The sequence below is a fragment of the Haemorhous mexicanus genome, chromosome 13, assembly GCF_027477595.1.
Source record: "Haemorhous mexicanus isolate bHaeMex1 chromosome 13, bHaeMex1.pri, whole genome shotgun sequence".
In the NCBI taxonomy this organism is placed as follows: domain Eukaryota; kingdom Metazoa; phylum Chordata; class Aves; order Passeriformes; family Fringillidae; genus Haemorhous; species Haemorhous mexicanus.
In genome coordinates this window covers 19,177,313-19,194,832 of record NC_082353.1, presented here as the reverse complement: position 1 = coordinate 19,194,832, position 17,520 = coordinate 19,177,313, and the positions used below count along the sequence as shown (strand labels likewise).

The 17,520-nt window shown below is 43.4% G+C and overlaps 1 protein-coding gene across 1 annotated transcript in view; it reads left to right on the top strand.

Moving 5' to 3' along the window:
- ADAMTS17 (ADAM metallopeptidase with thrombospondin type 1 motif 17) overlaps positions 1-17,520 on the top strand; it is a 155,785-nt gene that overhangs the window by 123,753 nt on the left and 14,512 nt on the right. Inside the window, exons 21-22 of the mRNA XM_059858637.1 lie at positions 8,335-8,539; positions 12,564-12,716. Of these exons, the coding sequence (XP_059714620.1) occupies positions 8,335-8,539; positions 12,564-12,716 (358 nt within the window). The remainder of the gene's footprint in view (positions 1-8,334; positions 8,540-12,563; positions 12,717-17,520) is intronic.

The window sequence follows — 17,520 nt, the reverse complement described above, 5'->3', positions numbered from 1 at the left end:
AACCAGATGGAATCTGGATTCTTGCATGCGGCGCGGATGGGTCGCTTCCAGCACGCCCAGCACCAACCCAAATACAGCGGCAGGGCCAGCCCTGGGGCTGGCACCAGACTCACAAATCACAGATCCCATCAGCTGTTTTCACTGAAAACACAGCTCGGCCAGTGGCCACACACTTCTGCATGCATGGCTGGGGCTGTGGCTATGAAACTGCTCCCCTCCAACGCAGGAAAAGCACCAAAACCACATGAAATTCCCTAACTGTTGGACTTGTAATGCACTATGTGCAAACGCTGGTAATTTTTCTCCTCTTTGCTGTAAGAGATTTTAGGAGAGGTTAAGTTCTTTCAGGGGCCTGCTGAATATTTGGTGTTCTTACATGGATGCTGAACAGCAGCATAAATGCCAGAAATCCCTGGCTGCATCTGCAGAAAACCACAGGAGACCCTGAGCACTTATTTTCACTGTTTAGGACTTGAAAATATCTCCTGAGCCCGAGGGTTAGTTTTCTGCTACTACCAGCAGCATATCTTAGACTGCTTTCTATAAGCTGAGCTTTTTCCATAGGCTCCTTCCCTCACTGGAAGGCTCTCCTTTGACCTTGCTGTTCATGTGGGTCAGAACCTTTTATTTCTGGCCTGAGTTACTCACTGTCATTTTTCAGCCTTTTTTTTGTGCATCAGCTCTGTTTCCTTTTCTTACAGAGTATTTTCCCTCCCTTCCTTTCAGCCTTGGGCTATTTGCCACAGGACACAACAAACCATTGTATCTCCTCCTTCAGTCATTTTTCTGGGCTAAATCCATTACTTTAACTTCTTATTGCTTTTTTCATGGCTGCATCATATTTGCAGCTTACAATCATTCGAGATGTTTTCCTCCTCATTTATTTCATTGTATGAACCCTACTTTAACACAGAAATGCTTTTTATTGGTCCCTGAGCCCTCAGCCTTGCACTGTGTGCTGTTTATTTCCATCCTAGTTTTGTTATTGCAGTGCTGAAGGTTATTCAGTTCTTCCTGTTTGACATCCTAATCCTCTGAGGCATTGACACTGCTTCTAGGCTTTGTATTGTCAGCATTTTCTTCGATTTTCCAGCAGTTTTCTTCTTTTTTGTGCCAAGGTCATTAATGAGCATAGTAAATTAGATCAAATGCAAGACAGACCTTTTAGGAAGCCCACTAGTAACTGATCTGAATTCCTTTCATACCTGGTACTCCTTTGCAGCACTAAAGGTAGATGGGAGGCCAGCTCTCACCTCTCTATCAATTACACAATTATATCTGTGTTTCCCAGCATGTCACCAGTAGGCATTTCCATGCAGCAAAAGGAGTTCTTCACCAACCAGATTAAATCTACCACATTTCCTTTGTCTGGAAAACCAGTTATTTTAGTCAGAGAAAGGCAGCCAATGAGTTTTGCCTGGAGGAAGCCTATCTTGCATCCTTTTACCACTGTGTCCTTGATTATTGTTGCCCTCCAAATCAGCTCTAAAAGCTGGCACGCTGCTGAGGTCAGCTCTATGGTTACATGGATCACTTCCTTCTTTCTTTCTTCTCTTTCATTTTTCCATCCATGGGCTGGAATCCAGCACCAGGCTCCCCAAGGGTTCACACATCACAACAGTGCCCACTGGGGGAAAATGAAGTCAGTTCTAAGAGTCAGTCAAGGCCCCAGTTGGCTCAGCACCTCAAAAACATGTCCAAAGGCCAGGGAGTGCCAAAATAATGGTGCCTCAGTGTGTGATGGTTGATAGTGCCCACTGCTTTGACTCCTGGTCTGATTTAGGCTTAGGGTATGTATCCATGTGGTGACTGAGAGTCCACCCTGCCCTCTAGACTTCACCATATCCCTGTGACAGTGCTCTGTTTTACAGCCCAGGAACACAGAAGTCAGAAAAATACAGAAATCAGTCTGTCTCCCTCCTCTGGGCTGTTTGCACCCCATTTCTGTGTGTTCTCATCACAGGTAGGTGGGGAACAAAGCCATTTCAGATTTATCTTGTGAAGTGGTTGTCTTGCAAATACTAGATTTTGGGGGGAACAGTATGATGGAAATCTCTTTGAGAACATCAACAAATTCCTCACAGAGCTGTATAGAAATTGCACTAAATTGGAGGGGTGTGGGTGTTTGTTAACTGAAGGAGCTGAGCTGGACATTTAATGGCTCCAGGTGGGTCAGTCCTTTCATTAATGCAGTTTATCATCCATAAGGTTCAATGCAAACAGGTTCAAACCCTTCTCTGTGCCTTGTGCTGAGAAACATCTTTGATGTGCATTGGATTTGGTTACATGAAAAAAAAAAAAAAAAAGAAAAGAAGGAACAGCCGTGGGGAGGGTTTCATTTTAGCCTGGAAATCTGGCATCAATAGTAATGTTAGCACCCTCTGATCCAAGGAGGCACCACGTAAGAGCTCATTTTGAAGTATTTCCCAAAGCTGGAGTTGGGATCTCCAGAATCAACTTGAGCTTAATGAATTTGCCAGGACAGTGCTGGAGGGGCTGGAGCAGGGAATGCTGCGCTCTGGTGGCAGCTCCTCAGGGCACTGCCTGCAGCAGGGCTCCCGTGGGCCTTGCAGCAGCAAAAGCCAAAATTCTGCACACCAGAAAATCTGAGACATTCCCAGGCACCTTTGTGAGGGGTGGCTGATGTCTTGCTGTGGGCACATCTGGGGCCCAGGTCAGTTGATGGTGATCCCCATCCACCAAAAGGAGACAAAAACTCCTGTGCTCCAGGTTGTAGGCAGGTCACCAAGTACCAATCAGTGGCTAATTAGCCACTGAAAGACAATTTGCTTTTATCTTCCAGCAAATCCAGCAACTCAACTCAGTGGAGCAGTTCTGGCAGAGAAGGCTGGGGAACAGACAGTGTAGAATGCAAAGTGCTCCTTGGCTACTGCTAAATGCATTTACATCAAACAATCCAAGATGATTTGCTGGAGCAGGAGTTAATTTGGCGTTATTTTCCCCTTGGAGTCATGAGACAGGTCCCTTAGCTTTGGTGTAAACACCCAGGCTGGCTTCCATCACCTCTTTCCCAGTGCAATGTTTGACTCACCAACCTTGTGGTTGACCATTGCCTTGTTTTAAAATGTTACATGATCTGTGCTGCTTTGTTTTGAAGCTCTTCAGGCCAAGTGCAGTTCTAACCCACAGAAAAGGATTAGCAGGATAATCTAGCAAAATATTTAATTGTGAAATCCACTCCTCCTGCTGCCTGCTGTAATGATCTTCACCGTTTGCATCGTGTGCTAGGAGCTGAGAAGGCCCTGCCTTCCTGGAAAGGCAGGGAATGGAGCTGAAAAACAGTTGCCCCATTAAAGCTACACCTGCCATGGAGGTGGGTAGGGAAAACTCACTGCAGAGGAGCTCTGAGAGTGCTGAAATTCTGTCCCTTGGTGGCAGCCAGCAGGACACCTCCTCACACTGACCCCACACAGAGTCCTCCAAAACTGAGAGATCTGCTCGTCTGGGGGAGAGGGAACAATGGCTTCCATCTGAAAAAAGAACTTCCCAGGGTGTATGTAAATTATAAAACATTGTTCCATGGCTGATCTTATTGGTGGGAAATTGAAAAAGAAAAAAAGAAAGCTGTCAAAATGATAATCACTAAAGAAAAAAAGAAACCTGTGTGAGTGAAAGTTGGCAAGTCTGTTAGCAGAATGACTACTGTACTGGAAAATTACTGAGCACTGTTTATAAAGGCAATCAGACAGGAATGTTAGTCTTGGAGTCCTACTTTCAACATCAGCAGCTGTATTATTCTACTAGATTCCTTGTACTTTTCTCCAAAAAAAAAAAAAAAAAAAGCCTTCTAGTGACTGGGTGTGGCACAACCTGTTCCCAAAAGACAAGATTCACCTGATTGTTTTGAGTCCAGTGCAGCAGAGAGGTGGTGGAGAGCTTCAGGAGTGTGTGGGGGTTTCATGGAAAACACAATTCCATTTGTAAAGAGACTTTTCTTCTACACAGTCGAGCATGAGCTTGGTTTGACAGCTGTAAGCAAAGAATATCTGTCAGTTCCACATGACTGATTCTCAGAAATCTTTTCCAATTCTTCTGGCTAAAATTATCCAGTGTAAAATCCTGGCCCTGCTGAAAGTTGGTCTGACTTTTGCCTAAATCAGTAGAGCCACAGTTTCCTCCAGGTGCCTCAGAAGACTAAGAGTGACTTCAGTGTGATTTTGCATCACAAACTGGTGCTAAAGACAACCAGTGCTAACTGGGCATGGACTTATCCTCACTTGTGCATTAAACCAAATGTAGGACGTTTCCTCTGATGCTTTACTCAGCAGTAGCACAGGCTCTAAGCTGGTTGTAGGTAAGAGCCAGCTCTAAAAAACAGTTTTAATAACAAAAAAATGTGTTATTGCAGACATGTCTTTGAGTTATTGAGTTATTATTGTGAAAGCAGGGAAATAAATGTCACTGTAGCATTGGGAAGGCAACAAAAGTACCCTGTAGGTAGTGAGGGGATGTGTGAACATGGCATGGACGTGTAGTTAGTGGAGGAGAGCACACTGTCCTTCTGCAGAGCTCAGGGCAAAAACAACCAGGGGAAATTTAATGGGTTGCAATATTTACCCCAGAAGATGGAATGGCTTTATGTTATAAGAGGCTGCAAATCTCTGAAAAGTGACCTCATGTCTTTTGATTGCACTCTCTCACCCCCAACCTTCAGCCTTCATCCATTTTATCTTCCTAACTTTTTTTTTCCCCAAATCTTTAGCTTCAAGCTCTCATTTGCAGACAGTCATCTCCCTGGGGTTTATGTACATTGTGCTGCAGGCAATTTTTTTTTCCTAGAAAATGTGGGAGTCTTAGGCAAGCAGGTAGAGTAGATAATTCAAGGTTAAAAACTAATCCAGACCATAGAAAGATCAAATGATGAACTGAATCTCCAAAAGATATTTCAAGTTTGCTCCAGGGGCCTGCCAGAAGAGTCTTGCCAAAGCAGATTAGAAGAAGAACTCCCAATTCCTCAGAAGAGATACTGAGAGGTCAGAGGTTGAGGAAGACTCAGAAGACAAAGATTTAGAGCAGCCCTCTCAGATTGCATGTCCTGCCCATCCCAGCTTTTTGAAGCTTTTGAAAATCACACCCTTCTGGGCATATTTTAGCTAGAAAGACAGCCACTGACTGGGGTAAAATCTCTGCTTAAAAGCTCATCACTTTCTTCCTGAATCTAACCACCAGCAGGGATCACTTAGCTCTTGAATCTTCTGTAGAGGTAAGATTACAAAATATAATAATACCAGAGATGAAGGCATCCCTGTGGTTGTGAGAAAGATGAGTGTGTTTGTCACGTAAATCAGTGCTTGTTGGCAAAGTGAGAGGCTCTCCTGGGAGCCCAGCTGGAGCACTCCCCTGCTCCCACAGAAGATAGGTTATAACCTGGGAGGGAAAGACCAAGCTGAAAAGAACTCTGGTGTCAAGCAATCCCTAAGATCAGTTTACAGGCTTAAAGTGTAACTGGAAGCCAAATTCTGTATATGATATACACAGGGCTTAGTGTACAGCAGTTAATTGGCTTAGTTAATAATACAGAGCCAGCCTGGGGTTTGGAGTTAGAACACTGGAGTTGTTTTTGACATTGTCATAAGAAAAATGCCTCCCTTTTTTAAAGAAAATCACCTTATAAGTAGGTCTTGTTGTTAAACAAACTCAGGTGTGTTCAGAAGGTGTAATGACAGTGTAGATACAAAAATCTACCTGTGCTGCAATTTGATAGTTACCATAATGTGATACTATTTGCACATCACATTTTTCTCTCCTGTGTGTATATTACTTGCAGATAGTAATTCTGCTAATGTCTTGCTGCAAATTCCTTCAAAAAATTTGAAACTGACAGGAATTTTCATCTTTAATAATTTTATCCATAAATCCTTTGTCTTTCATGTTGGTTGTGAACTTTGTTGAAATCTAGTTGCAGAGTTCCTGTGTGTTACAGGCACTAAAACAATATTTTCAGCTGCCTGTGAAGGAGAATTTGGGGGAACTGTGAGGATTCAGGGCACTGCCAGGACTGTATGTAGGACTCACCTTTACTTGCTTGCCAGATTGTTTTTACAAGCCATTGATTCAAGCATAGATTTCACTGAGAGGATGAAGTTTAGTGGTCAAAGTGATCATCCCCTTGGTGCTTTTGAAAATAACCTACTTTACATATTAGTATTATTCAGACATTTAATCTCACTTGTCTCCTGGATGTGAAAGTAAAACCACCACTTGAAAAGAGCCTTTAATTTCTAAGTATTTTGACTGTCACAGGCAGGGCAGAGTGGGCTGTGAGGTTTCTCAGCATTGCCCCACCTGATTTGTAACCACAGGGTTGGAATCAGGAGTGGATGTAGAGAATGGTGGCTGAAGCTGGAGATTGTTTTCACCACAGACACATCTTTGTATTGGTACCCTGGGTTTCAGCTCATTCCCTATGCAATCATTCTTCTCATGATGATGGTAATACTAGTTTCTTCTGTGCTAATTTTCTATTTACAGTCTGTCATGTCTGTGCTGGTACTGAGAGAGCAGCAAACGGTAGAAACCAGGTGATTTCTCCCCTCCACAAGAGCAACAAACAAAATAAAATAGAAAGGAATTTTCCTTCCTAAAAGGAAAGCCATAACCTTTCTTCTTAAGGCATCTTGGAAATAGTTGGCATGCTGTGTGCTGCCCATCCTAAGTGCAAGCTCACAGACAGCCTCTGCCAAGAATGTATTTTTATCTTTCTCCTTTGCTTTCAGCCCCTTTCCCTTTTTCTTCTGCCAGTAGCTGTAGATCACAGTGAGAGCACAGTGCTGAAGTGAATATTAGCTGAGTGGAGCCTGGGCAGAGCCCTTTCCCAGCCTTGTGGCTCACACTCAGCTCATAAAGCACAGTCATTTCTGCCCCTCCAGGCCTTTGTCAGGAGGTTCCTTCCCCCAGGTGGATAATTCCCTTACTTTGCTCCAACAGGGCAGAGCCCAGCTGATACCAAGGAAGCCTGGCTATTAATTTTCATGAACACTGATTTCTGCACTTCAGGGCTATTTTTGTCAGTCTTTCAGCCCTAGTATTCAATTTCCCAGCTGACATTTTCCCATTCCATAGGAGAAATACCAAGCCCTGGGCCACAGAGGTGCACCAAAACTGCAGTCTGGAGAAACAGGTTTGGTGTCTCACCAGCTGTTTTAGCCAACAGAAAATCACAGATGTGTCAGTCAACTGCTTTAATGCACAGGAACATTTGAGCAGAGTCCTGTTCCACAAAAGACAGGTGGCCAATCTGCCCAGTCCTGCTCGAACCAAACGGCTTCTGCCTGCACCCTCAGCACAGTCATCAGTGCTGTCCCACCAGTCATGGCATTCACAAATTAATTCATGACAATTGCAGCAGGTGAAGATGTTTCTACAAATGGTGCTGAGCTGATTCCCCCCCCCCCCCCCCCCCTTCAGGAATGGGAAGATGGGAAATAGTTTTTTAATTAATTAATTTCAGAGAAGTAACGCACAACACCTTCAAAAGAAATGTGGTAAATAAGTTGCTCTACCTGGGTTACAGGAGTCTCCAGCAGAATGAAATAGTATTTCTCAGCAGACCTATTTCTGAGAAGTCTTGTTTGGGCCCCTTAGCCCAGGACTGGGTGACAAGTACAAGATTCATGGTGTAAGGATACAGATCTGGATGACAGTCCTGAATAACAGGCTAGAAGGTCAATTGCCTGGTGAGAAAGGCATGAGAGCCTTCTGGTGCTCAGTGGCTGCACAGTTATTGCTCCAGTCCCTCACTCCATCCAGGAATGCCTGTAATTACAGAGAACATGCTCTCACTGACAGATTGCAGGAAGCTGAAGATCGATGCTGCTTTTCTTTTAGAAAAAAAATGTCATTTCCTCCATCCCTCCTCCTTCAGATCCTTCTTAGACACTTTATTCACTGCCTTGTAGCCCCACTGTGGTGCTTCCAGCACTTGCTGGAGTCAGTGGAGCTGGAAGACAGAGCAGGGAGGATTCCTCCTTTGCCTTGCAAGGAATGGTCTTGCAGGGCACTCTGCAGACAAGTCAGTCTTTATCTGAGAGAAAAAAACAGCCCCACTGCAGAGAGGGGGGTTAAGGGAGTGATGCAGAGTTTGGGGTTTTGCCTGATATGGAGTCAAGAGGGACTATTCCCTTGCATACTGACACTGCTGCTTTACACACTTCAGCTCCCACAGGAGATCAGTGAGCTCAGGGTGATGACAGCACAGCACCATCAAAGCACCCACAAACCTAGGAAGAGCTGCCCATTTCTCACTGGCTTTAAGTGAAGCATAATGTTTTATTCCAACAGTTTGCTAACATTTATCCTCTGGCTCCTTCCCAGGTGGGTGACTGGCCACTGGAGTCCCTGCTCTGCCACGTGTGAGAAGGGAGTGCAGCACCGGGAGGTCACTTGTGTTTATCAGCTGCAGAACGGCACCTACGTCAACACCAGGGACCTCTACTGCCTGGGCAGCAAACCAGCCACGGTGCAGAGCTGCGAGGGAAGGGACTGCCTGTCCATCTGGGAAGCATCAGAGTGGTCAAAGGTAGGACCTTCACTCCAGAAAGGAGCCAGACTGCTCAGAGCTCTGGATACATTGGCCTTAATCCATAGCTCTCATGGTCAGCATCCTCACAGCACTGGAGAGCTGGGCAGGGATCTCATCTGTTGAGATGAGCAGTCAGGAGCTCAGGTTTGGTTTCCAGACCAGATGAGTTAGTAAGGCAGGGTTTAGATATGCTCTAGGGGTTGTATCTTTCCATCTGAAAACTCTGACCAGGAAGGAAAAATGTTTCACTGACCTGAGGCCAGAAGTACAGTAACCCAGGGCTTCTGGCTCCATTTAAATGTGGTGTGAAGAAATACCAGGTTTATCAGGCATCTGCATGTTACAGAGAATGGGTAATCTTTGGGCCCTATCCAGCCTTCTTTTGTGTAATTCCAGGAAGAAGAAAAAGCTGGTTATATTTTGCATAAAAGGTTCATCTCAGAGTAGTTGCAGAGTTAAGAAATTTTTCCCAAGTGTTATGAATGCATTTCTGATGTAAATAATGGGAGACCTAGACAGTTACCCTGTGTTTTGTTTAGCAGCAGAGTGATCTGGGAGTGTGCCTGCAGTTCACGACCAGGACTCAGCTAGTACAGGGCAACTTTGTCTGTACCCTGTGAGTACCAGTCCTTACAGGATGCCCATGTTCACTTTGATACTGTATTTGCTGGGTTCACCTGAGTGATGAGTTCATTTCACTGTGGCTGCAGGGCTGCAGCTCTACCAGCCTCATTCCAGCCTGGCTGTCCAGCAAGAGCCCTCCCTGTGGGAAGGATTCCTCATTATTCACCTCTATTTGGAACAGGGAGCTCCTGTTTAAACCATTGTCAAAGAGCTTTTGCTAGATATTATTGTTAGAAATGTGCTTAAAAGTCACAGAAGCTCAGGACAGAAGGGATCCTGAGGAGCAGTGTCTCCTCACAAACACAATGGGATTTCATTGTGCACCTCCTGGACAGGAAATCTTAGTTTTGGCAAGAGAGGTGATGGTTAAGTGAGAGCAGCATTCCCTTTCAGTGGGGTGCTGGATCCTTCACTGGTGCATGAGATTCTTTTGTTACAAAAGATGTGCACAAACACACCAAGGTTTTAGTAAGTTGTCTAATAGGCCTTTTGTGTGCTCCCCTTTCAGAGGATGCCCTCTTTATTTCTTATATCTAAACCAGCTGAACTGTTTATAGCTGAGATTAGGGTGCAATTCCTACCTGGTTTACATGTGGATTTTTTCCTTGAGTCTTTTGTTAACAATCCCAGGTACTTCTGTCTCCCTTTTATGGAATAGAGTAAGTCAAGTTACAGATCAGTGGAAATCTTCCATATCCATCACCATGTAACTCCTTTACAAATGCACAGCATTTTTAGATAATTTTTTCAGTAGCTGGTTTACTTTTCCTTTGATACATTTATATACTTTTGTTGGGTCTGTAACTGCACTTGTGATTTTAAATTTGTTGTTCTTTCCCATTTCTGATGTTATGAAGCTCAGTTGACTCCAGGACACATTTGATGCTCTGCCAGTGTGAACTCTTCTCACACCTAGGACTTTCTTCAGTGGTAGTCACTTTATTCCTTAGCATTTTAATCTGATGTTGAGGAATAAATATCACTGAAATTGTATCATTTTATAAATCTATTTTCTGATCTGTTTTTTTTTTTAACTTCTTGCTCATGCAACACAGTTGACTGCACTGATGTCTGGTCCCTGGTCAAAAATGTGTGTTTTCACAGCAAATTCCAATACAATCTTCATCGTGGAAAAAATGATGTTCCCCTTGTATTGCCAAACACTTGAGATTGTTTTGGACAAAGTACTGCTCAACCCATTTTTAATGATAAAAATAGAGATTGTCAGGAGAAGGTGAATGTTTCTACTGTTAGAGAAATAGAGTGGAAAAAAATATGGATTTCCTTCAGATAAAGGAGTTGTGTCTTTGCTGCAAAGTTGTGTTGCTCCTTTGCAAAGCTTCATGGCATCTGCCAAAGTAGGTTGTTAATAAAATAAGACTTAATGATCTTGAGTGAACACACAGAACTGTGTCTATTAATTTGTGGTCTCTGTAAAATCTATGTATTAAGAAATTCTTCATGAAAACAGATGACTTGAGGAAAGGAATAAAACCTCTTAAAGAGGGTGATTTATATGTGACCACCAAAGATCTGTTGGAAACCTTCTTGCTCATGCTGTTTTGTCTAGGAAAGTATATGCAGTATTAATCTGTGAATGACTTAAAAGCTGTGGGAAGAACAAACAGTTGGTGTTTTTCCCAGACTTGCTTGTAAAACCCACCTAGAGATTTCTCCTACTGTGAAAAATACTCCCACTTCAGTTTGATTTACTTCGAGTAAATTGGACGGTTCCAAAGATTTTTATATATTGAGCTTTGTAGTTTGAGATGAACGAGTGCAACCCTAAGGAGTCCACCCTGGGGCCTGAGGAAAATGATACATAATTTGGGAAAGTCTACCCAACCTGGGGCAAATTCATGGCTTTAAGGTACCATTTAGGGAGCTCCAGCCTGCGATCTCTGGCAAGCCTTGCTCTCTGAGCAGTCCAGCAAAGCATTTTGTGGAATTCTGCAAAGCTGGGAAGAATTCACCCCCCTGTCTTAGCAGAGCTGTAGATTGTGCTCCTTACAAAGATGTTACATCCGTGAGGGGTCACGCCGTGAGCAGCCCACAGTAAATTAAGTGGAAGGTTTCCCAGATTCTCAAGAAGTCACTTTGTAGTGCTGTGAAGTATTTAAAGGCATGTCTGTTTGCTTGCCAGCTCATAAACGCTTGTCATTCATGTCCTTAACAAGGCCAGCAGGTCAGAACTGCCTGGATTGTGTTTTTAAGACAGTTAGACAGGCATGCTGAGATTTGTCCATTTGATGTAATTTATATCAAGCTGACGCTTGTTTCCAGCATGGACCCCCTGGATGGAGAAGCTTCTTGGAACACGTTCAAAAGACCTCACAGAATATCTCATATCTGCACTATTTATTCAGTGTCAAATCAACTGTCTTTTCCCTGCTGGCCCCCTGAAGGGGAGAACTTGACATGCCAGGGGAGGTTAGTTTTTATCTCAGCTGGTACATAGATCATTTCTCCACCCACCTGTCCCCAGTGGCTCTGCAAGACAATTTCTCACTCGTAACCACTGCAGTGGCATGAGAGTGAGGAGCAGGCAGGCTGGCTGTGCTCAGGGGTGGTGACAAGGACTCAGGTGGCTGTGACAGCAGGTGCTCTGTTACCAAACTGGTTATTGAAAACAGAAATTTGGGTTCAGTTCATGCCAGTGTCCTTCTCCTACCTCTTACAGCCAAGAAAATCAAGACAAATTCTTCATTAAACAAGACTTTCCAGCTTTTGGCAAAGATAACAAGTGAGACCAGATATCCCTGCTCTTTAGAAGCTAATCCCATGGAGCCCAGGCACAAAAATATTGTGGGTAATTTGTGCTCACTCAGTGAATGTTTGTTAGAGTTTTTCAGAATAAAGATAGTGATGGCAAATCAAAATGTGAACGTGATGTGTGTGTTTCACATGAGAAGGTGTGAGAATTGTGACTTTGCCATGCACAAACTGTACTAGAGAAACGTGTTTATAACAGTGGTCTCATGCTGCTGCAATTGAAAATTACATTTAACACCACCATTTATCACCCTTGATGTATCTCATGACACATCAAGGGATGTGGCAGTTCTGTGTAGTGAATCTCAGTGTGTCCTTCAGTATGAACAAGGAACTCTTCAACCAAGATTTAGTGGCACCAATTCCAGCAAAAGGCAGCTGACATTTTTCAAAGGTTGATTTTCAGGATTGCCATTTTTCATAAGTAAAATATTCCACAAGCAGTCATCATGCTTTTCAAATTACTCCAATATGAGTGGCTTAGATTATTGTAATAAAACCTTATGGGTTATCATTTTCCTCAGTGTTCACAACCCCAGCTTTTCCTCTGAGCTGTGTTACCAACATAAAAGCCATCATTTCTGACAACCATGTAACAAAAACCCAAACCCCTGGTTTTTTGCAGTGCTCAGCAGACTGTGGCAGGGGAATTCAGAAAAGAACAGTGACGTGCACCAACTCCCAAGGGAAATGTGATGCAGCCACCAGGCCGAGAGACGAGGAGGAGTGCGAGGATCACACGGGCTGCTACGAGTGGAAAACGGGAGACTGGTCCAAGGTAACAGCAAACACCTCGTGCTGTTTTCCTTCTGAAAGCAAAGATATTCAGGGTGCTGAGCTCCTGTCTGCTGTCTGCATTAATTTGCAGTTTAAATATTTAGGAAGCAAATTTTTAACTGGTTTTCAGGGTAGTCTGGGATCTACGCACATTGTCCAGTCCTAGACTCATTCCAACCATCTGAAATGAAAGAAAGGCTTGAGTTTAAAGGCAGAGCTAAAACCATCAGTCCCTTCCTCAGGGCTGGAGCTTGCCTTCACTTAGGCCTGTCTGAACTTTGTTTCTCCAGTGACATCAGTGGAATTAATTCCTGAGTGCAGTGGATTAAACCAGAGCAGAGTGTGCTCTGTATTTGCATTCTGATCTTAAAGTAATATGAGGTTTTCCTTGGGAAGGAGGCCTGGCAGTGTGAGAAACACAGCCCTTGCCAGTGTTGTTCAGAAAGCATCCTTTACATTACTGACTTTGTGTTTGCATAAAGGACTACAAATTCCCAGCAATATTATATTCCAGTTTGGTTTCATCTTATCTTTCTAACTGTGCTGTTCTTTAAACAGAAAACCTACTTTCTGTTCTGGAATGTACGGCATGTGCAGAAACCACTGGGATACAGTAGTTGCACTTTGCTTTCCAAAAACCCAAACTCCAGCAAGCAAAATCCAGTGAAGCAGAGGCCCAGGATGGGCAAATTGGCTTATCTGTGATTGCTTTTTATTTTTTTGGGGGAATTACAGTTATGTATATACTCTGTCACAGATACATGAATTTAGTGTTGTCAGTGCTGGAGAATGCAGGAAGAACCTGCCACATACAAAGTGTCTGTATTTATGCTGAGCCAGGAATTTATGTCACAAGATGTTTACAGTATTGAACATTATTTTATTCATAACCTGGCACTCAGAGTCCGTGCAAGCTGGCCAAAACAAACAAGTCCCCACGTGTTAACAGGTGAAATAACATTATTTTATTTATTTATTTATTTGTGGAACACTAAAACATTTTGGCATGCAAACGGACACGGGTTCTCTTGATAGGAAGGAATATGAAATAATTGTGTATTCACCGATTACGTGGATTGAAAGTTCAGTGTTGTGTGAACAGTTCCAATCTGATAAAGATGTTGGCTCACTGCTGGGAGGGCTGCAGTCTTACATGGGTCACAGTAAACAGTTGTTTGATGGGTTTAATGTCTGCATGTGAGCAGGGCAGGATCAGTGCAAAATCTCTTGTTGTTTGTGATTCTTAACTCAGGATCAGGATCATCCCTGTGCAGGAGGACACAAAAGCTTGTGTGCTGCATATGTGGCCTGCTTCTGTCTGCAGGGAGCTTGTGCCAGTGCTCTGCTTCCCAGGAATTTCACCCTGTGTGAGTCCAGCAGGATGTTCTTGGACTTAGATTTGGTTTGTAATGAGCATTTAAAATTCTAGACATATTGGTTAATTCTGACCGGACACTTAGGTCACACAATTAGATTGTTATTCTCTGAGCAGAGGGGTAGAGATTGCTAGAAAAGGGTAGGTACAGTTCTTAGAAGAAAATGTATTGTTCCAGAAACCCAGATAGCTGAAATGTTTAAAGTGGAATTCAATTCTTCACAAATCCTGAGTGAAGGATTTTAATCATGAGGATCCAGAAGGTTTAATACAGTGCTTGGACTTAGGAGGGGAGCCTTTACAGCTATCAGCAACTCTGGCTTGAAACAGTTCCTCCTTTAAGGAGAAGCACAAAGTCTGTAGCCCTTATAGTGAACTCTTTAAAATTCATCCTTCCAGGGCAAAATTCCACTGTAAAACATTTGTTCCCAGCCCTGTAAAAGTCACTGTGAGAGAGCTTTGCTGACTAAGATGGAAACTTCTTCTATTAATACAAATTGATCTCAGAACAAGCAACACTCTGTGCAATTAGTGTGTTGTGCATTTGTTGCTTATTGTTGAGAACCATCAGGGAAGCACGATTTAAGTAACAGTGGTAATTATCAGAGATTAAAATAATTGGCCTTGATGCTTTATGTGCAAACAGCTTGCCTGGTGACTTGGCCACTGATCCTTAATTTCCCAAACCAAGATCTTCTTTGAAGATGCTGGGAAGTCATGTAAGAGGGAGGGAAAACCTCATTTAAAAAGTCAAGTTCAGATACGACTTTTAAATAGAGCAGTTTGGGTGGTATGACAGTGTTATTTTTGTGTAGTGGCATTATTTGTAGCATACACAGACTCTGCATGAGGAGATGGATCAGCTCCCCAAGAAGCTCCCAGCAGCAGTAAAACCTCCCCATCTACCCAGACAAATTGTGATTTTAAGTTCACAACTCTCATGTAGAAGAGGTGAGGGCTGGAGATGAGGCCTTGCTGATCTGAGACCTGCACCCACCAGCCAAACCTCATCCACTGGCCTTAGCAACAGCTCTGTAGCCATTATCTGTGCCTGAAAGAAGAGGGATTTTATCCCATTTTCTGTCAGGTTTATTTGCAGCTGGTCCTTGCTGTGTCCTGTAGCTTTTGGAAAGCATTTGGAGCTAATTGTCATGTTTGTATATTCTTAATATATTTGCAGCATGTTTCAAGTGTTACACAAGAAACTAATACATCTAGTTCACTTTGCAGACACATATGGCCAGGTTTGTAAAGTTATTTTAAATGGCTCTGAGTTTGCCTTTCTTAGCCCAGTGCTTGAGATTAACAGACTGTACTGGAATTCTAAAGACAGAGAATTGCTCTCTTACTAGAACTCTGTTACCACTGCTACTAAACTTGCAGCTTCTCTACACTGCTGCCACTTCTCTTTTAAACCCATTATTTTAAAGGTATATAAGTATTATTTTTAGCATTTAACTCAGCATGAGTGATACAATGCTCTTGACCCCAGGTCTTCAAACCTAATAGAAACATGATTTGCACAATGCAAGACCCACTGAAGGTGTTAACCTGAAATAATTATTATAATTTTGCCTGGATTCTTCAGAATTGCAATTCATTATATCATCCTTTTTTGTACATGATGCAATATACAAAAGGGAGTCCAAGCCATCTCCCATTCAGTGGTTTCTTCCAAGAGGAAATTCCACATCCAGTTTGCATTCAGTTAAAGAAACAAACATCTCATACACTCGTTCTGCTTTGAAATAGTTCCTCCTTGTTTGAAATCCGAGCTGTTAAATGTTCTAGCACTGGAAGCATTTTTACATTTTTGTTGTAGTTTTGTGCTGGTCAGAGGAACAAACACAGGTTGCTCAGTTTCCCAACATATGCCTCAGACTCCCAGACTGCTGAAAATGTGCCTCTTGATGCTTTAGCAAGACAGTAGTCCATTCTTTCATGGTGAATTATATTTTTGCTGACAAACTTTACATCGAGGATTACATTCCTGCAAGAACAGAGCGTGTCTTTATGTGTGTGGCTCTCTGGGGAGCTGAGCAGGGGACACAGCCCAGCTCCACACCATTCCCTGCCCCAGGCTGTGCTGGAAGGGGCTGCTGCAGGACTTGGACCTGGCATTGGAGTCACTGGAAACGTGTCCCAGATGATGCAGGGAGCTGGAGGTGTTGGCGAGTTGTGGTGGTGACACAGAACTTGTGCTTGAAGGTGAGCAGCACCAGGAGCTGCTTTTTAGCCACCCCAGGCTGCACCCCCCCCTCCTTAGCTCTCTCCCCTTCTACTCCAGCAGTGAAGTGGCAGGAAAAGATGGCCCAGGGGAGACCTTATTGCTGTCCACAACCACCTCAAAGCAGGTTGGGTTGAGATGAGGGTCAGGCTCTTCTCCCAGACAACCAGAGATAGCACAAAGGAGGTTCAAGTTGGTTGTTAGGAAAATGTTCATCACTGAAAGAGTGGTTAAGCATTGGAACAGGCTCTCCAGGGAAGTGGTGGAGTCACCATCCCTGGAAGTGCTCAAAACCCAAGCAGATGTGTCACTCAGTGCTAGGGTTTAGTGGGCAAGGTGGTGTTTGGTCAAAGGTTGGACTTGACCTTGGAGGTCTTTCCCAACCTTAGTCATTCTTTAATTCTGTACAGTCCAAGGCAACATTTTTTGAGTTCCTTTCCTCCAGTTGTCCCTTGGACTCTTCTAAGGTAAAAATGAGGAGGCAAGGTTGTATAGCAGGAGCAATTCTCCACAAGATTTTTATTGATTTTTCTTTATTTCCACTTTTATTTAATTGTTTCTCTATTTCACATGCCTCAAATTCTGTCCCAACTGAAGTTCTGTATTTTGAGCCAATAGCACAGAATGGTTCAGGGCTCCCAGTTTCGTTTTTTTTACTATTCTCCATTTCACTGGTGTTGTATCAAGAAAGGTGGAATTACAAGCCAGACACACAAGCTCCATCATTATCTCTGACTTTCACAAGGGGCATTTTCAGCTCTGTGGGTGGAAGTTTAAATATAAAACTCCTGTCCCTCAGGCAGCAATTTAGCTCATTAACCTATTATATTACCTAGCCCAATGAAAAGATTTTTAGAAGAAGAAAGACACATAGAAGCCTTGTAGCATGTTGGCTTTGCCATATTTTTTTCTGTGCAGTTACAGTAGGTGCTCTGTAAATACTAAGGCCTGTATTAATCTCAGATAACCCAGTGGAAATCCAGGGTAACTGTCTTTCATTCTTCCCTACAACCCACTGGCCACAGGCCAAGGATCTCACTCAGCACACTGGGTCAGATGTCAGTCTCTCTTACCTGGGGGTAAACCCAGATTAATTCAGGCACTTGAGTTAATGCAGGTTTATGCCAATGCTATGCAGAGCAGGATCTGACCTGGTGGGCTGTGCAGAATCTTTGGGTCTTGGGTAGGAACCATCACAGATTT